Source organism: Ambystoma mexicanum, chromosome 9, assembly GCF_040938575.1.
Source record: "Ambystoma mexicanum isolate Mex_15411 chromosome 9, UKY_AmexF1_1, whole genome shotgun sequence".
NCBI lineage: Eukaryota > Metazoa > Chordata > Amphibia > Caudata > Ambystomatidae > Ambystoma > Ambystoma mexicanum.
This window is the reverse complement of record NC_090931.1, coordinates 581925757-581951028: the sequence shown is the minus strand read 5'-3', so window position 1 is coordinate 581951028 and position 25272 is coordinate 581925757. Positions and strand designations below refer to the sequence as shown.

Here is a 25272-nt window from a genome sequence, read left to right as displayed (position 1 = left end):
TGATGGCAAACTGGAATGGTGCCCGATGCATTGAGCCTTCTCTTCCTGGTTGAGTTTTCTATTGTTTTCGCTCAAGCTTGCCATTTGCTCTCTTTGGGAAGTCTATTTCACCCTTAGCTTGCTTGTTGATCATTTTGGTTGCAATTTGATTTATGGATGATGAGGGCTAAGTTATTGAGAAACTTACTGATCTTCTCTTCTAGTTTCTGCATGCGAGCGTGTGCAATGGCAGGGTAGATTTCCTAGAACTGAAGGAGAGAGACTGATTTCATGGTCAGACCAGAATGGGACTCCTCAGTTTTTGAGGCTAGGCTCCACCCGCTTGCTGTTCCTAGGTAGATTGTTGAAGATGGGGGGGGTTCAGAGGGGGGGGGGTTGCAGTGGTCTATCCATAGAAGAGGAGGCACTATGATGTCCATAAGATTGTGTGCGCTTTTGCCATGGGCTCATTTAACTGAAACTCTGGCTCTGTGATACCCCACTGCACCTATTGTGTCTCCTCGGGTATCTTATTGGTGAAACACATACTTTTATCTGAAAGGCTTTCCTTGACCACATGAAGGTTTCCGTAATGGTGCGGTATACTGGACAGGCAATCTGTAACTCGGCGCTAACATGTAAGGTTTTAGAGTATAAATGGAAAGCCGCTTTGCACATTTTGCTGCAGTGCTGCCCCACTACTGTACACCTGGGGAATAGTGGGAGACTGCACCTGCAGGGAAGAATACTCGGCTTTCCAGGAAATGCTTTGAGCTTTGTGGGCTGAGTTTAGTGGTCCTTGTGCATAGCATGTAACAATAACATTATATTGTTATGGGGGTAGGGTGTAAAATATAATTATTCTTCGGGTGGTTGTAGGATCAGAAGAGACCCATGCTTACTCTTCAGTAAATAACTTAATCTGGATTTAGGGAGATTTGAATTATTCAAATAATTTTGAGTAGTTCTGTAGTTTTGGGTAGCCCTTTCATCGCCTCATATTGGTTCTATTGTTTTACACAGTTAAGTCTATTTGCACTCAAGACTGTATTCTAGGGATTTATAGGTTTTACCTAGCTGAGAAAACCAATTGCAATACATAGTGGACACATTCAAGTGCTTACCGTAGGGTCAAGGGTATTTGTGTATATTTGAAGAACCGGAATCTCAATTTCGATCAGAAATGACTTCCAGTAGTACTTTTACAGATGTTGGAGACATTCCCACAAACGGTGCCCGTAGAATAGCACAAAGATGAGAATAGGTAGGTGGCCAGTTTGAGGGTACAAAACAGAGGGACGTATACCAGAGATGAGACAAAACAAACAGAAAAAATGTATTAACAAAAACAGGTTACTTACAAAGGTAACATTAACCTAGGGGATGTGGGGGAGTGCTTCAAACTAAAGAGTACTATATGAATATACAAATTAACATTACTTTGTAAATGTAGGTTTATTGCAGTAAAACATGGGAGATGAAAGGGTGAATGCTTTCACATATGTAGCCCACATATTAGCCCTAAAAAAACATTGACAATGCCGTTTCCCTTCTTGACACCCACCCACTGTGCACCCTCCTCCCCGAAGGCTAGAAATCCTTGTAAGAGAACAATTGTCACGTTAATGATATGGTCCCTCATTAAAGTAGAAGAAAACGGTGATGGGGCAGCCTATGCACAACTTTTCGAAGGCTGCAGTTCTTACTTGTGTTTGGGGGCCGTATCGGTTGTCCTCGCTTCCTTCAGAGACCATATTCATGCTCTAGTCCCATATCCCCAGAAGTGACTGCACCTTCCTCCCAGCAACTGTACATTATTAAGTGTCCCTGGAGGAAGGGGTGGGGTCTGGGAGCATGGGAGACAGGCAGGTGGAGCTCACTCTTTAGCAACTAAGTGATGTTTAAACCAAGCTTTGAAGAGAAACGCGTTGGGCTGGATTTGATTGCGATGGTCCGTGGGTTTCTTTGCAGTGGGTCGAGTTGGGAGAAAGAGTGGAAGCAAGAGGAAGCAATGGGAGAGTATGGTACGGGGGGTTGACTTTAAAGGAGGATCAGAAACAACAAGACAGTGAGTAAACTGGTTTTTGAGAGTTCAGCATGAGGCAGCGGAGAGCCATTCAGTGACTAATTACACTGAGACTGTTTGTAAATCTGTTCTGAGATAGTTGAGGTGAAGGAGGGAAAGGAGAACAATATTGGAGTGTCATCAGCAAAAGGTGATTGTTAAAGCAAAAGAATAAGCTGTTTTCCCAGGGCAGAGTTAGAGTGAGAAGAGATGATGTTCCAAGACTGATCCTTGGGGATGCAGACATGTAAAGGGGTGGAGTTACAGGCTTTTGAGTTGCAAAAATTGTTTAAAGGAATTGCAGGTGGTCCAGGCAAGAGCAGATTTGAGAAACACAAGTTCCTGGAGAGTAAGGAGTGGTTTAGAGTGGCACAGAGTTCCAAAAGGATCCGTATAGAAGAGTTTGGAGTGGTGAGTATCATAGGGAAAGTTGGAGACATGCATGAGTGCAGTCTTGATTGAGTGTTTATGGAAGCCAGATTGAAGTGGCTCTGCAAGGCCATTATCCCGAAGGTAATTGGTGATCTGGTTGAACACAACCTGTTCAAGGACCTTTTGAATAATTGGGAAAGGGATACTGAGTGATAGTTTACTGGGACGTTTGGGTCAGCAGAGGATTTCTTCAATAGGGGTAAAACTGTTGTAGATTTGTAGGAGGCACGGAAGAGTCCAGTAGAGAGAGAGCGCAAGGTAAAATAGCTCAGGGGTGAGCACAAGAGATTGAGGCGAATGCTTTGACCAATTAAGGATCTACAGGATAGATTACGCATGATGGGTTGGCACTGCAAGTAATTGGTGCTAATTAAGTACGAGAGGCAGGGGAGAAGTGGTTGAGAGTAGAAGAGTTTGGGCGAAGAGATGGTGGACAGAAGTAGTGTTGAGGATGGCTGAGTCACAAATGGTGAAGACTTTAGATGAAAAATAGTGAGCAAAGTCATTAGCTGAGAGGGAGGCGATGGATATGGGCTTTGGAGGTGTGAGCAAAGCTTGTAGGGTGGAAGAGTTTAGGCGGATGGCAAATGGTGATTAGCTTTTGTAAAGTAGGAGGGTTTGGCAGAGTTCAGTGCATGGTTTAGAATGGCAAGAACGGCAAGGGCATTTTTTTTTTTTTTTTTTTTGTAGGCCAGGAGTAGGGTGGGTGTTGCTAATTTGCATCCATGTTGAGGTCACGGCACAGGTTTTGTTTTTGCGTGTCTGAATTTCAGGAATGATCCAAGGCTGGGGATGGGACGGTGTGAATGTCTGGGCAGGATAGTATTGGTCAATAAGTGCATAATTAAAGTTAGTGAAAGCACAGTCCATGGAAGAGGCCTGAAAAGGGGAGGGAGACAGCAGAGAGGTACTCGCATAAAGGAAGGAGTAAGAGTCTTGATTGAATTAACTCTTAAGTCATTGAAGAGGGGAAAGGAGGAGTAGGAGGTGGAGGGACCGAGATCTTAGAGTCCACATGGAGTATTCAGAGGGAGAGGCATCAATGGATTGGTCAGAGGAGGAGAGCCAAGTCGAGAGCGAGACTAGATCAAGAGTTCCCGTCAGAGTGGGTAGGCTGTTCATGAAGTAAGTAGGAGGACTGGTCCGATATGAGCGAGTTAAGCTCAAGGAAGGTGGCTACAGCGTGCTTGGGAAAGTTAAAGTCCCCAGCATGGTTATGGGGATATCTGTTAGAAGTGACTCTGAGAAGGATTTTTTTCAGGGAAGGAGTGGAGGACAACAGTGTAGATTGAGTGCCAGAACATTGTGAGGAGTAGGCGGGTACAATTTAAATAGTGGTATATTCAGAAGAGGAAGAAGTGATGGCAGGCGGGGTAGACGGGCAGTGTGGAGGGCCTTAATGATAAGTAACCCCAAACCTTCCCAACATTTGGTGACAACAGGAGAAGGTAGCAGAGTCCGTGGGGAGAGCTGCTAGTGTAGTGGTCATGAGTGGAGCACCACGTTTCTGTGATGGCAAGAAGTGAGTTGAGGGGGTGATCCGAGTGAGTGGTCCGTGATGTGGGAAGTCTTGTTGCAGAGGGTTTGTGCATTCCAGATGCCAAGTGAAAGGATGATGGGAGGTGTGGAAGAGGGGCGAGTCTGTTGCAGAAGGTTAAGAGGGTGAAGATCCTGAGAGAACAGGAGTCTAATTTGAGGGGTATTGGTGCAGGACGGAAGGCTGGAGACGAGGAGGCCAGAGTGTGATGCAGTTGTTAGAGTTGAGGCTGAAGGCTAGGAGATTGAAAGAAGAGCGAGTAGGAGGAATGGAGCAAAGTCAAACTGTAGGATGAAGGGTAGAAGAAATAGAAGTGACTGAAGGCCGAAGCCAATCGCGTAGAGGAAGGTGGGTCAGTGGAAAGAGAGGGTGGATGGTTGCTGGAGAAGCGGGTGTACATTCTGAATTGGGCTAGAATGGGGCGGCAAGTAGCCAAAAGACAGTTCAAAGGCCCAAAACAGGACTGTTCTTTGGTGCTGTGAGGTAGCGGAAGCTCTGTATTGAAAGGATTGTCAATGGGTGGATGGATTTCTATTCATGGAAGCAAAAGTAGATAAATGGTGAGCTTTGTGAAGTCTTTGCTTGAGCAAGGGTCCTGGCCCCAAGTACTTCAGACCCAACAGGCAGTTGCTGTTTTTGGCCTTGGACTGTTGACGCCATGGGCAGACTGAATAAGGGAGGCAGTGTCTCGCATTGCCCTCTGGGAGCCCATCCCAGTGCTCCTAGATGGCTTCCAGACTTATGGTGCTAGGTGTTGTTGGCCCAGGGAGTTTTCTTTTGCAAACGGAACCTTTGATGCACAGTGTGGCAGAGGTAGCTGGAATGGGCCAGAGATGCAGGGTAGATTGTGCTCACAGAGGGGAGAAGTAGGGTTGAATGAAACTACTGGCGAATTACGAGATGTACTTTGAAGGGTAGGGTCTTCAGGTGCTTTTTATATTGTAGAAGTGGCGGGGTAGTCTTGTTTGCATTGGTAACTTCTCCCAGAAACTGGGTGTGCAGCAGGAAATGGGCAATTTCCTTGTTTTTCCCCCCTCTTGCAGTTTGTTCCCCCCACTCCCCACTCTGGCTATGTTGCAGCTTCTGATGGTGCATTGAGTGTTGGTGAGTTTGTCAACTAGCTATAGGCGTGTTTAGGTTGTGATTGCTTTGTAGCTGATGTAGGTTGTCTGGGACCTGTTGCATGCTTCAAGGGTTATCTAGTCAAGACAGCTGAAGCGGCTGGTGATGTGGTTGAATTTGCTAGCCTTGTGATGATGCTTGGTGGATGGCTTTCATTGGGACCAAGGGAGCATGTGTGACACTTGTGAGTTGGGTGTTGGCTCAGTCCAGGTGGGAGATGAGGCTTTGGACAACTACTCTGAAGCTTGGTGCAGGGATAACCAGTTTGGCTTTGCTGAGAAATGCAAGCTGCTGCAATGAAGTTTGGGTATTCTTAGCGATGTGTTTTTTGAGTGGGAGGCCACATTCTTTAGTTAGAGTAGTGCGCTCAAAAATATTATTGTCCCGAGCGTTCGGGCATGTGTTTTTTAAGCATACCTTGATCAATCGTACAAACATTTCCTATGTACCTTACTGTAGTGTTCCTCACTTTTACACATGCGAAATCAGGCAGCAGGGCGTGGCCATCTTGTGCTAATCTTATCCGTTGCCGCATCGCCCTAAGGTGAACTGCCCTGGTGGCACTAAATCATCTCCTCGCCCCTGAGGCTGACATCACCATTCCTAGTGATATTCTCTGCCTATCACAATGACTTTACTGGGCAGCATACCCAAATGTGCCAAGTCATCACCTACGTGTTGACGCAAAACCTGGAATATCAACACACATCCTCTCGCAACACAGTGCGTCTCGATTATGAATACAAAACATTATTTTTAAAGGAAACCGCAATATTCTGCAATTTGTGATATGCTTTTACTGCACAATAAACGCTCCGAGAACATCCGGCGATTTCCATATTCAACGACATTGGTAATTGCTTTTTGTTCTCGATCCACAAATGTTTATCGTGAGTCACAAGATGTTCCATTTGGGTATAAGAAGCGCATTGGACGCACCGTGGATTGCAATGCTTCAGCATGAGCTTGGTGCTAGGCCAACGTAAATGATGTCCGGTTGCTCCTTATCGCTGGTACAGGGAAGGGCATATCGTCCCTGGGCGATCGTCCCAAAACAGCATCATTGTGATCCAGCTATTTAAGTGTATCTGCAGATGCCGGTTAAAGAAGCTATCAATTGGTATGTGGAATCGATGACATTTGCAGAAAAGCAGGATGTAGCTGTGTAAAAAACATAACAGATATGTCTCTCATTGGCCGTTCTTTATTCTAATTGATCAGTTTACCCATTAATTCTGCACCGTGTGAAAACTAATGATGAACACTAACGTGAAACAATGGAAACACAGAGAAAACATTGTGGAAAGTGGAGTCAACAATGTGATTGAGAGGTTAGTGGTATGGTGTATGTTTAGCTCGCAATGCGATGTGGAATTTGACGGAAGAATTCGAAGAAGACGGACTGGATTTTTACTGAATATTCGTGTAGAATTTGGCATTGGTCGAACCTTGGGGAACCCAAATGTGGACTGTGCATTTCGGTGCTGGACTGCCCATTTGCCCGGGACAAAGACAAGTATACACAGGTTGTTTTTGCATGTTTAAATATGCCACAACCCATTACAATGTAAGCCAGCTATAACGGTCAGATAATGAAACTTTGCCTCGTTCATCTATAAAATAGTCTACAGTAAAATGTACATAATATTCAGAATTTCCATTCTCTCGGCGTAACGCAGAGACTCTGTTCAGATAACGAATTTTCATAAAATGAAATTACATGTTCCTTTGTCCAGTTTTCGAATGGTGAACCTTATTTGACGGTATTACACGCCTCCCTTCATTCATTCCAATCCAAATCCACCCTTTCTTCCACGGACGAAAAACAATTGAACCTTGTACTGTGTAGGATGCGTGGGTGTGCACAGCTCGCAAGCAAAATTCCAACGCTGTGACCTTCACTTCCAATGTGAGCAAATAGCCTTGCAGACCACAGTGGCATCTGAAATATTTTAGAAAAACAAATTGTTTGCTGGCATCCACCAATGAATGCCTCACAATTTCTAGTGATTTACTTTTTTAAATGAAAACGGTTATTTACATCCAAATGCCTTATTTTTAGTGTCCCTCTGGTGAAATGCTCACACTCCCAGCGCCTCGCACAGCAAGTACCCACCACCTGTCAGCTCAGACCTTCTCCTGTACTCAAAGCAAATCGGCTAATCATTTTTGCAAGTAGCGAGTCTCGAGCCCTGGCAAAATGTGCTCGTATGAGAATGTCAGAGCAACCCCTGCTCCAACCCTAGTGCACAATCTGGCTCTGCTCACTGACTTATGCTATCTCCAACCCACTACTGCCTGTCCGCGTTCCCATGAACCCTGTTCTCTTTGAACTCATCTGGTCCCCAGACCAAACTTCCACTCCACCTCAACTTCACCTTCCATATACCTAATCGGGAGTGGTCGTATATTTTGGTAACACTGACCCCTATCCCCGCTGCGTTTGAAATCTAAAGACTTCGAGGGACGCAAATTACAGATTTGTGCCCTCTGATAAGGCATCCGATACCAACGACCCCTAACACATGCCCCCATAAAAATATAGGTCAGAATGCACCTATTTCTCACCAACAAACCCCTTTGATGAGTTGTTTTGCTTACAGTCAGTAGTTCTTGCGTGCCAAGTTTCTTATGTAGCCTGGGTCTCACTCCTTTGTTGGACACGTATTTATTCATATATTTGGACACGCTCATGGTAAGGCAACTGAAGAACTCCAAAGTTGCTTTCATGCTGATATCCATCTGATCCTCCCCCGATCAGTGAAGGACTCACAAGAGCTCTACGAAAGCGGGAAGTGTGAAAGCACAGCGTTTCACTGTTTGACATCCTCCAAAAGGCACTTCTTGCAAAAAGAACTGACAAAGAGGATCCATTTTAAAAGACTATTTGGACACTTTCTATAAACATTGCTGAACAAATAAATAGTTGCTAATCATTTGAACCGGGAAGTGAACTGTTCCACAAGGTCTGCTTTGGGTGGACACGGCACGTTTGCAATGTTTTGTGGCAATGTATGTGTCCTGACCAATCATGACCAATTCCATGAGTATGTATGTGCAACACAATCAGTGAGATCTTTCACAAAATCGAATTCCATTTCCTGGTATATTGGTTTGACCACCCATTTTTTGCTTTTCGTAAAGGCCATTGTGTAACGAAGCATCCCAAAGCTTCCTGCAGTGCTCGATTGTTCTCTCCCTACGTTCTTGTTATGCGCCAACACTGCTAGTAATGTCCGATATTGCATCCCGTCTATGCCGAAATGCAATCTCTTAGGCCTGTACTTTAGGCACATATTGTGGAACACCTCCAAATCTCCCGTTCACAGAATTCTGTGAGTCCCTTCAGATCTCTTGATAGTTTTATCAAACACGATCCTCTCAAGAGCTTTGTGTGGAGGTGAAGATGGAACCAACCACTTCTTGCATTTCTGCTCCTCCGATAAAGGTCCATGTGCACATTGGTGAAAATGTTGGTTCTCTGTCCATGAGTGAGCGTTGGAACAGTGGTGCATCAATGAGCGCCATTTTTCATATAGAATTTCCACTGATCCACCACAAGTTTTGGAGCCAAAGACTGGGACCACTATAAAAATATTCTCGGAAACCTTTTTTTTTTTTTTCTTTTTTTTTTTTTTTTACCAGCAGCTGTGATTTTTTTTTTTCTATTGATTTGGCAACGTGCCATACATCAAATTGATGGCGAATATTTTGAAACTGCTCTGGCGTGGTCTTGGCTATTGAAACATGTCTGTCGGTGGCTGAGGTCTATTTGCATTCCCCTTGATTGGAGATCTTCCAGGGATTTTATAAAACCATGTTTCTCCATGGCCACTGAGGATTTACATTCGGACACCTGCACGACCACCAAATCTCAATTTATTTATTTTTTTCATGTCCTGAAAGTGGTATGTGCAGTAATTTGCTGAAAATGTGGGGCTGTCACTGTCCATCTTCAGCTAGCCTGAACTGTTTGTCAGAGAATGTCCTTTCAATTGACATTTGTTCAATTTTCCAAGCTTCACTAACAGCAGGGAATAAATATTCTTATTGATATTTGTAGTACTGCATTTTAGAAAGGAACTGGAGTCCCACAAATTGACAGAAACTAGACAACTTACTAAAAGAGCCACCAAAAAGTAAAGCTGCTGCACACAGTAGATTTCCAGCTGGCACTTTTCCCAGCATCCGTTGAGCGGACCATGAATATGTATCATGGTTCAGGCCACAGGTGGCTTGGATTTTCAGGTTTGTGCCTTGCGATACACGAGTCACATTCCCCAATGGCTGCCTGCATACTCGCCCTTCCCCCACCCCCGTCACTGGATGGACACATTTCAGCATCAGTACAATCTGTACCAGGCAGCTGTCGAATGCAATGTATTTGTGCTCCTTTATTAGACTATCGTCCTGCATGAATGTAGTCTGTGAATCCACTGTGGTGGACATATCGGCCGAACAGGACACACTGAAGTCGAGATCTTTGGCTAGTTCCTCAGTGAATTGCGTTGAGGCTTCACTGTCTGTGATTTCAGCTTATTTGCACACGAATTGGAGAAACCGTCAATGTCGATTGTTTATTGGTGGCCCTTTGTTTTGCGGGTGTAGATTGTGTGAAGTGGTCAGTAAGTAATTCAAAAGCATCTTCCTTATATTCAGTTTCTTCTTCATCTTGTTGAGTTCTCACATTTAGCAATGGTCCAAAAACCCTTTGCTTGCTTCGCCGGTTACATTCAATTCATTTTCTGGCCATTGGCATAAGCATATTGAGTCTGCTTATTGATTGGACTATGCCGTGCCTCAAATAGCAGTTGCTCCATGGTGAAATCTGTTTGGCAAGCAGCATCTTTGGTTTTTATTTGTTGTCTGTCTTCATACTTTGTTTTCTTCTGGGCCTCTAGGAGATGGGTTGTAAAACATGTTCAATGTAAATCCAACATACAGTATATAGCACTTTAGATTTTTTTAAAAAAAACATGTAATGCAGACAACACCAGCCCAAACCACTTTTTGTAAACGAAATAGTTTGTTACCCTGGTTTTCTTTTTCTGTGAAACTGTTCTTCACTGTAAGCACCAGCAAGCTGGTCCGCCACCTCTGATCCACGTGCCTCCTTCTAATTCCTGACCTTGTATAGATCCCTTGAATAGAATATTCATAAAAGTCCATTGTTTTTTAAATCAAATTCTTTCCTCGCACACATCGCTTACATACATACCCTGGTAAACTGTGTATGTCATTTAGTCAAAATGTTTCGAATTTCACCTGATTGATGGCTAGTGTACTCGATTAGAGATAACTGTGCAAAACCCACTGTTTGTAATGTTGCACTCAAGCATTTTGCATTGTATTCGGCATTAGGGTAGAAATTGTAACGTTAGAACTGAAATGGTAAAGGTTTGAAAAGATGCTTGTTCATAATAATGTCTAATAGTATCAGATGTAAGATATACTTTCTTTCAACGGAAATGTCAGTACACCTACCTCATGCTCTGGACCAGCTCCAAAGGATGATGTAATTGTAGTCGAAGTCCCAGCATCTCCCATAACGCAGTACTTGCTAGTATGGATGCAAACAGTGAAATTGAACAGACACAATCGGACGTAGTCAATGGTACATATCAATAAAAACCCATACATTAAACATTATGTAAACAGGATACGTAAACTATTTCATATCTAAAATTCCATGCATATTACATTTCCGTACATTTTGGATAGCGAAATAAAACTACCCGAGAGGTGCTCGAAGTTGTTGTCGACTCCGGGAAAGAAATGGATGCAGAATCTTGCTCCTTCATTTTCAGTGCATTGTCACGAAGTAGTAAAGGGAAAATTAGATTTGCATTAGATATGTGGGAAGAGGTAGCACGATCACGAGCTGACTTGCAGTGCTCACTCATTCTCAAGAATATGAACTTCAACAAGTCTATATCACTCACCATTGTTATACTGGACGTGTCAGTGATGTCACTACCGATAGTCTGTGCTTCAGTGAATATGCTCACCTACACAAAATTGACATGTGAAGCAACCGATTACGAAAAGATTGTTCTTATTTCGAAGGGCACTATAGCATAGTTTTCTGTGTTCATAAATAATGTTCTGTGATGCTCCTAAAACCATGGACAGATGTCTAGCAAAATGGGGTTTAGTTATAGAGCAATACAATCTGGTAAATATGCAAAGTTTAATAAGAAACATTTACACCAAAAGCACCAATCCGTCCATGTAGTTACCTGTTCAGTATCCCAAGGCCTACAGCTAAATCATGAACCGTGACTCACCTGATGCATCTTGTGCATGAACAGAGTTGGAATTACATTTGGAAGCAATTTACAAGACACTCTAAGTCGATGCTGCTTTGTGTACTGCGATTTGTCGTACATATTTGTGGTAAAGTGCAGGCTGCGGAATATATCACCCCTTAAGTCCCCCAAGACATCCTGGGCTTTACTTTCAAGCTCTTCCGGCGCAAATCCGCAATATCTGACCCATTCTCTTATTAGATCTATATTCCTTGGGAATAATTGCATTATTGTGACTTAAGGTTTGGTATGGCTCTTAGAACGGCAGCCGTAAACCATAAAAGCAGGCATTGTTGAATAATCTGTAAAAAAAAAATTAAAAAAAATGTCCATTACAAAATTAAGAAGGAATTATATCATACATTTTTCTATGCAATGTTAGTTTTGCTCACAGAACCAAAACCTGTGTAGCGTAGCAGACTGTATTCTAGGTTAACTTTCGTACACGATTGATGTGATGCAAATCGTAACGTGTTACTCGTCCCTTGAATGCACCATTATGCATCAAAAGGAAACGTGCATATAGACGAGGTCTGCGAAGGATGCAATCCTATCCCAATTGAGATTGATGACAATTGCTATATAACCAGAACAGAACAAATCAAACAGAAGTCTATGGTAATGGCAATGAGATTGAACATTACACCACTAGGTACATTCGTTTGAAATAGAAATTTAGAGATCGATAAGAGATGAATAGGTGACCTGCCCTTACTTTGACCAACAAACAGTAAGATTCAGCAAGCAGGGTAATTAGTAGCAGAACGGGTAGCGCGCTCACGAGTTGACTTCCAGTGGTCACAATGTTCTCAGGTAGCACGATCACGAGCTGACTTGCAGTGCTCACGGATGTTTTCACGATAAATATCAAGGGGTTTTATAAAGAATTAGTAAAGTCGGTGTGTATGTGAATGAGTGATGTGTATATGGAGTGGTTTTATGTGGATAGCAGGGGCGCGGCCTGCTTCAGGGGAGCCTGCCTGCAGACACTGGATCTGGGGAGACCATGTGAACAATGGCCCCTGCGAGGAAGATACCTTTGAAGTGTACATGGTGTTTGGCACCTTGGCCGGTCCCATCCTTGGCAGCGCACATCCACAGGTGTGAACTGCCGTTGATAATGGAGGGCGGATGGATGGGCATGAGGCGTTGTGACAAGGCCCGGAACACCGCTGAAGGGAGAGACACACTTATGTGGATAGCAGGGGCACAGCCTGCTTCAGGGGAGCCTGCATGGAGACCCTGGGTCTGGCTAGGCCATGTGTACAATGGCCCCTTCACGGAAGACGCCTTTTGAAGTGTACATGGTGTTGGGCACCTCGGCCCTTCCCACCCAGTCAGCCTTGCCAGGACAAATGAGCGTGTCCTTGATTCACTGAAAAATTGAAACTACCAATCATAAAAGTTCAGTTGTATTTTATTTTGTTGCTGATGTTGATGACACGAATGTACTACACATTGTATACTTTGGGTTGCAGCACAGTGTGGGAAAATCCCCTGTACTGACCGCTGTCACTGGGGGATGTGTCTCTAATGGCACCAACGACACAGGTGGGTATTACTCATCGAACGCGGTGTCCAAGCCTCCCATGAAGCCACCATGTAAACGCACGATAGGCCACCAGCCTGTACCACCTGTGGAAGAGAAAGATACAAACTGTATTTAAATGAACAAGATAAGTGTATCAAACTTTAGTTGAAAATGCAATCTTGTATCCTATGGCATTGGTGCCAGTACAAATGTTACTTTACGGATCAATCAACTTGGGCTTTAAAGTGTAAACACATTACAAAAGTGAACAACGATGCATTCCATTCCATTCTATTTGGGACACTATTCTTTCTTGGTTGCACGCGAAAGACACATAAGATGACCAATATGATTTCCACAAATCGCGAGTGATGTATAGAATTGCAAGACTACATTCATTTGGCAGTGATAGATCAAAGTTACGACAATATAGGAGACCAACCTGAAATGTTAGTAAGTGACATCACATCTAGAGTACACTTACTCATTACTTGGATTGCGAGGGCTAACTGTTGCGCGAAGTTCGTGCATAAGCACCACCATAATCAACACGGACCGTGTGAGGCAGGCTGCCCTGAAGTCATGCAGATCAGTAACGCATTGCAGCCGTGTCTCGTCTTCCGATATGTAGGACAAACATCCAGAGTTTTCTCGGCAGCAGCAGTGCTCCTCCTCGGTTGGCATTACCTCAAACCGATTGCAGTTACACTAGGTGGAGACGTCGTGTTGAGGTCTTCTAGTTTGTGGTATATTCTCCAGAACCTTTCCTCTCTATGGATGGTGAGCTTGCTGTCTGAATACCCATGTGCACCAAGGTGTGGAGGGCTTATGTTTGAGTTTGTTTCAGCTGTCTTTGTGGTTGGGTTGATGAGTGCACTGAGATGGGTGTTGATGTTCTCTGAGGGCTCACAAGCAGAGGCCAAAATTATGTTTTCTTCCAGTGTGTCCATAGGGAAATTCTTGAAGGAGCAGAGGGATGCCTGGTTTGGCCTGGGTGAGGAGAGAAGTGTCTGGTGGAGCAGTATAGGTATGAATGTGTGATATATATACTCCATCCTATTGCATTGTGGTAGGATTTATTTGTTACGTATATAGAAATGCTGAATATCCGGTCATGTTGTCTTTGTTCAGTGTCGAGTTGCCAATGGTGTTGGACAGTTCAAGTAGTGTCTGCTTTTCTTGCCACTTGGGTTCTAGCCAGGTTGAGGTCTCTGAGGAAGTTGATGGTTGCATTGTTGATGGATGATGTTGCGATGAGGTTTGTGATCTTGTCGAAAGGCCTAGTTGGTTTGGGGGTGGTCTGTAGATCAGCTGATGGTGACAGTCTTAGTGTGAGAAATTGCAGGTTTGGAGTTTCATCGATGAGGTTCTGATGTGATCTTGGAGGATGCATCTCTTGTGGAATATTTGTGTCCTCTGCCAGATTTCCCTTTGTGGTCCTCCTTTTTATTGTGTTTTTACCAAAATATAACGGACAGCATTTTCATAGCATTGAGGTACAATGTCAATCAAGCTACATGCTATACAGGTTAAGAAATATTACATAGATATCTGAACATCCCTAACTCCCCGTACCCCACACCTCCTTGGTCTAGACCACCTTGTTCTCGTTCCCAGTATCATCCACCTCGGTGTGTCCATCAGCCGAGATCAATGACCTGGAGAGGAGGTAGGCCCGATAAGAAACTCAAATATCTTTGTCTGGCGATTGTTGGAACCATATCCCTATATTCGGTTTCCATATCTTGGCAGCATGGTATATCCCACATTCATACATTCCTCTGGGGTGGAACACCCCTTCCCCATAGCCTTGTAACATGCTGTTTGGCTAGAACTAACAGCAACCCCGCTAGGCGCCTCAAGTCCCCAGTTATTTCCTGTGTGTAACCCAGGAGACCCACCCAGAGGATTTGCCTACTATGATTTATTGCAGTTAAATGGAATTTCTGTCTAATGAAAAAAATATATACAAATCTGATCACCAAGCTCGAGATTTTCACTTAAAATTCAGACCAGCGCTGTACATCTGAACAAAATCACATTTGCTTTCCTTCTCAGACCGCTGCACTGCAAAGCAGATCAAACTGGAGAAACAAACGCAGATAAAACAGATCTTTCAGTTTTAGGCATACAATGAGCAGAGGAGCGTGCCCTCGGAGTGCGTATTGTTGGTTTGGACAAACGCTACTTAAATAGGTTTACATCAATTCTGGAAGAAAGTCCGTTTTCTGAAGTAGTGGTGAAGTAAATCCTGGTTTGGTTTGTGGTGGACTTTCTACAGAAATGGCACATATTTAATGTAGATCCTATAGTAACCTTGACTTTTCCCAGAATATATAGATTTTTCCTTTGTATACATACTACACGTTAATTCCTTTCACATTGTTTTTAAGTTAAGATTTGGGGAGATGTCAAGCCCAATTTCTCAGTGCAGAACCCAAATGGCACAATTGTATTTATTTGATGTTTACATGGTGTACGATTGGGGATCCCACCCTTGTTGTAATTATCCTCTGCTGTCTCGTCATTGTCCAACTGAATCGAAGGTTAAATTCCAGTCAATTACTTTTGTACATCTCCTGATTTGCTATCAAGAATGTTGTAGCGTGATTTTATTTTATCAGATTACTTTCCGCTGTCATTTGTCATGTATGTCCATTTGTCAAATGCCAAGTGAAAGTGCCACAAACATAAGTTACTGGCAACATGTGACCACGTGATATACCTCACCTCTCCTGTAACCAGTTTTATCTGTTAGGATTTTCCAGTGCTCCAGATAAGATTTGGAAGTAGGAGTATTTTACTCCCTATTTTTGAAAGTTGGGATTAAAATGGTTTTTAGGGAGTACAAATGTAAGTTGAACTCCCAATGTGTATTTTATAACTGAGTAAAAATAGGTTTGAACTGAAAAAACAAATGTTTTTGTAATATTTATTTCTTTGCACATAGCTTTTCATGCACATTAAAATATGCAGGTTTACTTCTTGCAACAAGGAAGTTAAAATAGTTTCTTCTTGTGCTACTGCTGGTCCAAACATATCCAAGAAGCTGTGAGGGTGAAAGCAGGGACCACTGTGATCTTAACGAAAAATACTGAATTCTGTATTTTATTAATTGGCAGAGGGGGTCCCAATCCCCTCCTCACCAGTTTGAATCCCTTACCCTACCCCACATATATTTTTAATAAAAGGTTCAGTGTTTTTTGGTATTTTAGGTTTGTTAAAGTTATTCGTTATTTTAAATTTGTTAACCTCACTGGATACTGAAAGCAGGCGTGCAACATTCTTCTAAATCTGTTTTCTTCCTATTTTTTTGTTGGGAATATTTGTTTTAATTTTTTGGGAATATTTGTCAATTTTCATGGTCCGATGCACCCCTTATCTGTAGGGCCAGCTTTTGTATTTAAAGACTGGGTGTATTGGTGGAAGTTCACATGACCATATTAAAAATAATTTGTTGGACCCTGTTACTGAAATATTTTTTTTTGTACCACTGTGAAGAATGTTTCAGTGCTGATTTGTCACTGCCTGTGCACTGCAATAACATACATACCTTTCCTTGATGTGACGAATCTGGACTGTTCGTGCCTTCTCCCCACCCCCATTCTAATGCCCATACCAGGGCCAAAACTATAAATCTTTGTTTTTACCCCCCTTTCTGCCATTTTTAGAAATTGACAAGGAGCATAGAGCTAAACAATTCACGATGGATTGCGGAATCGATGTTGACTCTTTTGTTGTGTGAAGGTAACATGTTTGGTTTTTTTCTCATGAATGTGAATATAGTCCCGAAATATATATTAATCGTTTTCTTTCTACTCTTCTAAGAAAACACAGCACACATCTGATTGCCAGTAGACAAATAATGTATTTTCTTGTTGTAAAACTGATCACCCTCAATCTTTTTGTTTTGTTCCAGTGAAAGGCAAAGATGAGAAACCAACAGATCTGAAGATAGTTCAAGGTGAGATCATGTAGCAAATATTTTAGCGAAATAAATGCGTTTGCTGATGGAGGCTGTTTTTTTTTTTTTTTTTTTTTTGTTGTTGCTCTGATGGAGCATTCATATGAATTCCTGTGCCTCTGCAAGTTCTATATTGCCAAACCTATATCCTTTTAATGTTAACTCTCGATAGTTTCTGAATTGCAGCAATATTTGGAGCTTTATACATTCTAAAAGCAGAGTTCATGTTTTCCATACTTCTTGCCCAGCTTTAGCTGAGAGAAAAGCTTTGTTGTCATTTCGGTGTGTGTTTGAAAACACAAAGCATGAAAATGTTTTTGACAGGGTTACTAATAGTGACCTTACAGTCCACGTAAGATTTTGAGATGCATACATCTTCACAAAATATAGACTTACTCAGGGCTTCCACCAATGGGGCGGGGGGAGCAGTGTTAAGAGGCGGCCCAAACATGCTTTTCCAATATAATTTCTGCCATCACCTATGATAGGTTATTTATTTATCATTGACCAAACCTCTTATTAGATTTGCCACAAGGCTTTGCTAGGGGCAAACCCTCTGCTTTACCCCTTCACCTCCTATCTCCTCTGCCTTTTGTCCCCCCCCTCGCCTTTTGTCCCCCCCTCGCCTTTTGTCCCCCCCTCGCCTTTTGTCCCCCCCTCGCCTTTTGTCCCCCCTCGCCTTTTGTCCCCCCCCTCGCCTTTTGTCCCCCCTCGCCTTTTGTCCCCCCTCGCCTTTTGTCCCCCCTCGCCTTTTGTCCCCCCTCGCCTTTTGTCCCCCCTCGCCTTTTGTCCCCCCTCGCCTTTTGTCCCCCCTCGCCTTTTGTCCCCCCCTCGCCTTTTGTCCCCCCCTCGCCTTTTGTCCCCCCTCGCCTTTTGTCCCCCCCTCGCCTTTTGTCCCCCCCTCGCCTTTTGTCCCCCCCTCGCCTTTTGTCCCCCCCTCGCCTTTTGTCCCCCCCTCGCCTTTTGTCCCCCCCTCGCCTTTTGTCCCCCCCTCGCCTTTTGTCCCCCCCTCGCCTTTTGTCCCCCCCTCGCCTTTTGTCCCCCCCTCGCCTTTTGTCCCCCCCCTCGCCTTTTGTCCCCCCCCTCGCCTTTTGTCCCCCCCCTCGCCTTTTGTCCCCCCCTCGCCTTTTGTCCCCCCCCTACCTCGCCTTGCCCCTACGTTTTATCCTATTTGTTCTTCTCTTTCCTGGTTGGTACAAAGCTCATGTAAATTTGCTCCAGCTTGTGTGGGTCTGAGGCTTCCAGAGTTTAGAAAAGGTCCTATGACCATTGTGATTCTTGGAGGATTTCCCAGCAATTTTTTAACTCTGCTCTCTAGCGGCTCCTTTTCACTTCGGGCAACTCTGCTCGCTGTACTGTACAATTGATCAACGATCATATGCACTTTTAGGCTACTGGGGACAACTTCTCTCACCCTTGCTGGGATTGGTCTTTGGCTTCATTTGTCGCAACTGCAGCTCCGTGGCATTTTGTTGTGACCTGTTGGGCTTTAGAATCAAGTTCCAGTGGTCAATGGGTAAATGGCTCAAGATCTCTGTCTGCAGAAAGCAATGCTGTGGGATGGTGCCAGCCCACCTAACAGAGGATCTGCAACAGTTCTGATAATTCTGGTTTGGATGTGGATTAGGGTTTCTAGGACTCGTGGTCCAAACACACAGGCTTCTTCCAGGGCTCTGATCAGAACCTGTGAAGAGTAAGACCACATATGTCTGTCCTACTTCTTCCCGGAGATGGCCAACGAAGGCAGTGAGCCGAAAAGACCAGGCCTAATCAGTGTGGTAACCCATTTTGGTATTAAAATGATCACCTTGTAGTAAAAAACTGGGGTGCACTCAAGAAGTGTAAAAATAAGGTACCACTACCAGCCTGTCGTGGCTGCACTGATGAACATGGAAATGCTGTTAAAGTAAACAAAGAAAGGGGGAAACAAGATTCCCATGCACTACTATCCTTAATGGCAATAGTGGTGATGCACACTTTCGGACTTCAACATCATGCACTGGTCGCTTTAAGGACTCCCTAGTCCTCTCAAGGAGAAAAGAGTTAAGCTAGAGATGTTGAAAAGGACCACCTCCTAATGGGGGGGAGGTGAGCCTATGGCCATGGTCCAAGGGGCATGGGAGCAGTGATGGAGAGACAGCTGGTAGCCTGCACATTGACAAAATATACCGGCTCAGGACCAGTCTCCTTGGCAAATGCAGTGGTATTCAGAACTTCCCAGATCCACCGTGTGCTAGTGGTAATGTTCGGCTAGATCCAGCCCACCCTGAGGATACATTTGGCAAAATCACAGAAGCAGAGATGGCGCAAGACATTGCTTGTTGTCGTGAGGGTTATTTGGGCTTAAAGGATGAAGGCAAGTCCCTCGATATGCACACTCCAGAGTAAATACAACCCGCTAGGGAAATAAGCCAAGAGATATTTTTTGCAAGGATAACAAGGTTTACTCCTACACAATCCAAATTCCAGCAAAGAACGCTGCTGCCCGAGAGCGCTCTGGTCATTCATCATCAAACATGGGGTTATAAGCACAAAAAGCGTTATCGCTATACTGGGCATTTTGGTACTTGTGATTCGAGGCACCCTACATGTGGGCTTGCTCAATATGGGATGCCAAGCAGTAATTGGCTAGTTCTTATCCATCGATCTGGCTCCACGTGGGTCAGCTGGGCTCGTCCTCGCGGTGAAGGTCAGGACAGACATAAACCACAATGTTTTCTAACTAAACAACTAATACTATTAACCCCTTAAGTGCCAAGGACGAGGTATCTCGTCCTTGGGATTACCTCCCCAGTGCCAAGGATGAGAAAGCTCGTCCTTGGCACTTAAGGGGTTAATGATGAAGAAAATGTTAGAAGGCTTTGCATGGTGAAATACCGAAATCACCAAAAAAGGCCTTGTCACTGGGGGGGAAACCCATGGCAGTTAAAATTAATTCATTATGGCAGGCACCTGGGCAGCACAGGAAAGGGATGCCAAGGAGAGTGGAGGATAAGATAGTCATGCTGACACATACATTCAGGGCTCCATTGATACCGCAGTCCCTGCGCCTAATGTCTCCCCTCTGGGGATTGATCTTTGATTTACCCTTCTCTGTATCTCATGTTACTGGGTATGTGTCAGACAATCTGCATAATACAAAAGGAGAAAAACCTATCCAGGCACAAAAAACCTTACTTATTACAAGGGAGTCTCTTTGCTGTCATTGTCCCTTGCTGGATTCCATCTACTGTAATGTCCATCAGATCCTTAATTGCTGGCTCAAAGCGGGTTCATTGAGCTCTGCAAGAAGAAGGATCTGGTGAGAACTAGGAACTTGGTGAACCATACAATAGATTAACCACAACTATGCCGAGTGATTTAAGTTTGGAGTACTCGGAAAGATTTTCACAATCTGCAAGCCAGCAACACTGAAGCAACTCTTAACCCCTACCATCACGCTCACTGCAAGGTACACCAGGGAAGACATCTAGGGGAGCAGGGTTGGAGTCAGAGTGGCAGCAGGCAAAGGGTGTGAGAACATTGTCCCTGGGAATCGTGCGTATATGTATTGCCCAATCTTTTTACAGAACTTCACACAGTAGGTTCGAGGAAGTTTCAAGACACATGACAAATGGCCACCACCATTCGAGGTCAATGTTTTGGAGAAAAAGACCAATCCTTTTTCGCACTATTGTGTGTGGCAGGGGCTGTCCTCATTTTAGTCCCTCTGGGTCATTGGGGGAGGAGGTGGGTTGCGCTGAGGTTCAGTCATCAGCTGTGTCCAGGCTGTCCTTTGAAAAGTAATAGTTGATAATCTTTACACACTTTCAGGATCAGAAAATAGGAAGCTGATCGTCTTGGGGGCCCCATTGATCGAAAAATAAACTAAACGATTTAATCACTTGCTTGGAAACATGTGCTCTCCGTCTAAATGGGATAGAAAAATGTCATAATGCCAAAAGATCTAGCATTAACAGCAGAGAAATACATCCACTCTGTGCATGAGCCAAAATGTCAGCTTGGACCGTGACCAGTGCAGACTCTGTTCCTTTATCGATCAAAGATCCGGATGGAAGGTGTCAAGGATTCCCTGACTTAGTACAAATTGCTGTTATTGCAATGTTATCACCTTCTCGAGGCTCTTCAACGGCCTTGGCAAAATTGCAATTGGTTGATTGTTGTTCTTAAGAATGGTAGGATACACAGTGCCTTAAGTAGTGAAACGAAGACAGATTCTTTGAGAGAAAGGCCCTCCTCGTTGTAACGATTTATCAATGTAGTTAACAATAGGGAGATCGTCGGTCTCGGCACGTTCTTTTGGTTCCAGCACAAGAAGAGCACCTTTTGAGTCAGCAAGTATTTTGAAGTGATTTCAGAAAGCGGGAAAATAGTGTTCTAAGCATTAGTTTGATTTCAGCATTTTGTTCACTAAATGGTGGCCTGCTGAAATTTGTATCTAGATTCTTCCATGCTGCTTTCATTTTTCTAAATGAATAGTGTGTTCAAAGCCTTGGGATACAGCCCAGCCCCATCCCTGGGCCACACAACAGCTTTGGAAAAACTTCTCACACAGGGCTATCTCAGTTTATTATCCACTTATTGGATCTTTATTTTGTAGGAAGAGTCTGCTTGCCTCAGATAATTTTTTTGTCTATTCTAAGGGCTTCTTGTAAAATGGACAGATACAATGATGTATGTTTTTTCTTTCCTGCATGAAAAAAATTTAGCTATTTTAAAGTGTGATGTCAACCAAGTGGCAATTGTTTTGTACATCAAATTCTAATTTGTAAGGGGGCACTAAAATCGTAAGCCTTACAAAAGGCATCTAGATATCTCTTGAAATCATTGGAGCCTGCTTCTTCAAAATGGAAAACTGAATATATTCCCTAAAATCACTTTAATGTGCATAGAAAGGCATTTTGGTTTACTACCGACAGGCAACGGGCATTAATCAGCTTGCTTTCCTTCAATCTTGTTCCTCATAATTTAACCTTTTTAATACAGTGAGGGTGTCCTCTAGTCTCGCCCTTATGAATAAGCTGGTCCAGACAGTCTTATGTGTAATGCTCAAAACGACCGTTTATTTCATAAAACGGTGAAGGATTCTAGCAAGAGGGTGGATAAAGATTGGTTTGAGTGCCAAAATGTGTATACTGAGAGGGACCATTGGTTACAATCTTGAACCTCTCTGAATCTGCAAACATAGAAGGTACCATCGTCGACAGACATCCAGAATGGGTAACTCCAAGGCCCATTTGATTTCCTGGAAATGACACCTTCCTTTCAGCAGTAAAAAAATATTTTATGAAAAATCGATTCCAAACTCTGGAGCTTCGCATATGTGCAGGTGGTCAGTACGGAGGGGCTTTTGTTTGGGGATAGCTATGTGAGATAGGTTTTCAAATATGAAGCCCCCTTTTCCATTCTTGATGATGCACAGACCACCATAAAAGAATGTTTCATCCTCTGGTTTTGTCTGACTAGTCGTATAGGATGTTCCACCAGTCATTGACAGCGGCAATCTGACTTCAGAGCATTCCATGTTAGGGTTCCTAAGTGAAGGCTTTTGGTTGGCTCCTAGTTTTCTTTCTACATAGGTAATAGCCCCAGGAGATAACATTCCGCGTATTTTAATGGTAAGCGTTCAATCTTTTCCTAGTTAACATGTTTGGGGAAGAGGCATGTTTTAATTTGGTTAAGAATTTCTTGGAACTCGAATGTTGCGTTCAGGGGAATCCACTTGGAATTTGTATATGCGTCTAATCAACGCTCTGGTCTCCACACACATTTGATTTTGAGACAGGGAGACTACCATATTACTCATTAAGTACGCTGTGTATTAGGGAATGGGGCAATAGGGTTCTGAAACAATATCATTCTGGTGCAGAAAAAGACCATGCCAATCGTCCACGCGACTCCATCCTCCCCTAGTTGTCAGCATTTCAAAATTGAGAAGATTGCACGTCTTCAGTATTTGCTTAGTCCATGGAATTGAAAGATAAGGTTCAGTCATTTTAAAGATGCGTACCTATCGGGACATATTTATCGAATGGATTGTGTCTACCCACGCATTCCTCATCTTATATCTCCATATGCAGCTTCAGCTGCTTTGGAAAACCTTTTTCAGTAGGGGTGCTGCGTGTCAATGCCTGTCGACTAGATGTCCCTCGTCTGGGTGTTTACGTCATCGATGGTGCATATAGCTTGTGCAGCGACCGTTGGCCCTAGTTCAGTTTTTTCTGCAAGGGCCATCACTTCGGGAGATCAGCGCACTTCGCTTTCACTTCGGTTCCTTGACGAACCTTTCGTATTTAATAAGAATGGCATCGAGATCCGGGTTCAAAAAATGTCAACAGGGGGGCGAAACTGTCCCTTAACGACCCCCATCGGGTGGGTCTGTGGTGCTTAGGATCCACTGATTTAACATTGGAATGTGGGTCCTGCCCATCGATGACAGCGAAAGCCATGAAAGATGGTAGAGGGATGTTAGCTGCAGGTAGGTCTCATCCCATTTGACAACCCCATTGCAAAGGTGATCCTCCGAGTCAAGAGACTACACTCCTCGCCGGAAGAAAGTAAGGTTGCAATCCCGCAGTGGCTCACACCACTCATCCTCACAGTGGTCGAAGAAAAGGTGCCACAGATTGCCTTCTTTGTCTTTGAGTTCCTCCCCGGAACGGGTCTCCTGCCCGACCAAATCGGCCTGACCGGCTGAGTGGGAGAGGTTCAGACTTAAAATGCTCAAAGTATTTGAGAATGCGGCCTTCACCCCCCATCCCCTCCCTTGAAGAAAGATGAGAGCCATGCCCATGTCGACAAACACGACAAAAAGAAGGCTAAGGACAAAACTGGTGCGCGCTCGCACCTGGGTGCTCGGGAGAAAACTCCTTGGGAACCCTCACAGGTTTCCTAGAGTAGAGAAGACTCCTTCGAAGACAGTCATTGGCGCCGAAAGACTCCACGTCGGTCTCTAAAAAGTCCTTGACGCCACAGCCTTCGACAGCATCGAAGACTTCAATGCCATATTCGACGCAAATAACAAAACACTTGAGGGATGTCGAGAAACCTTTCACCCCACTGCCTAAAAGACTTTTTAAAGTCTTGTTCCTCAATTTGAGGATGAGCCATTTTTGGATGAATCACATCCTTCTGGGTTACAGTATGGGACACAAGGGGTTCCAAACACATTAATTTCAGAGGTCTCAAGAATAAAAAAATTACTTGTAACCCTGCAAACTGAAATGGATTTTGACAGACCAGATCCCTCAATCCATGCTGATGGATCATACAGGCAACTGATGTCTAGGGTCATAGAATATCTGGGATGGAGGAGGCCTGCACCACTTTTTGAACAGGACGACCTGACTGATAATTTATGTAAGGGGACCCCAGGAGGACCCTATTCTTCCTTTCCATGAAGCCCTACAAAGGCGAGTCAATGCCAACTGGGAGATGCTGAAATGCCACCAATGAACAAAAAAATGGGCAGGCAAGTACATAGTGTCAAGCAGTGACCCCTATTATCTGACAAAGCATCCATCTCCCGAATGTTTGGTAGTTTAGGCTGCCACTTCTGCATCCAAAATAAATGCTTACCCAACCCCCCGGACAGGGATGACCAGTGTTATAACGCTTTGGCTAGAAAAGTTTTCTCTGCTGGGAGTATGGCCCTTTAATCGGCAAATGCCACTCGTGCAATGGACAATTTCACTTTCACCCAATGGGATTGCATAGCGATGATGAACGGATCCCCAAAGGGGGAAGAACAAGACTGTTTCCTAAACATTGTCAAGGATGGGAAAGATGCAATGTGTGAATCCGTCCAGAATGGTCTCAACTCTGCTGACCGTATCAGCAGAGCAATGGCGGCTAGCACTGTAATGTGCAGATTTGCTTGGTTGAGAAAGTCTGGTTTTGCTGCAGATGTGCAATCTAGACTTCTTATCATGCCCTTTTACGGCACACATTTATTTGGGAGGAAGGCTGACGAGAGCCTGCAGAAGCTGCAGACCTCCAAAGCAGCAGCCAAATCCCTTGGCACAGCAATCTGCCACAAACACACCCCAATGGTACAGCTTGGAGGGGCAGGTCTTTTCACCATTACTCCTCAGTTGGAAGAGGGAGAGGACTGTTGAATCAAAGAGTTCAGAGAAGATTCCCTGTGGTACACGGGGAAGAGGTGCTAAGACCGCCCAGGCAGGGGATACTTTACCATCAGCCGCTGCATCATCCACCTCAAAACCCCTCCGAGGCCTTACTCTACAAGACCCTGGTGGGAGGCAGACTCTCGCTGCATCTGAAAGAATGGTGGGTAATTACTTCAGATGCATGGTCATTGGAAATAGTAGCCCA

At 44.1% G+C, this 25272-nt stretch overlaps 1 protein-coding gene across 3 annotated transcripts in view; it reads left to right on the top strand.

Moving 5' to 3' along the window:
• Positions 1-25272, top strand: part of AKAP10 (A-kinase anchoring protein 10) — a 538635-nt gene that overhangs the window by 94273 nt on the left and 419090 nt on the right. The window contains exons 2-3 of one of the 3 annotated variants that reach the window (XM_069615188.1): positions 16646-16721; positions 16894-16938. The exons of 1 other annotated variant lie outside the window; for it this stretch is intronic. In XM_069615188.1, the coding sequence (XP_069471289.1) occupies positions 16697-16721; positions 16894-16938 (70 nt within the window). In that variant the 5' untranslated portion in view covers positions 16646-16696. The remainder of the gene's footprint in view (positions 1-16645; positions 16722-16893; positions 16939-25272) is intronic. One more of the 3 variants, XM_069615189.1, reaches the window with a different exon arrangement.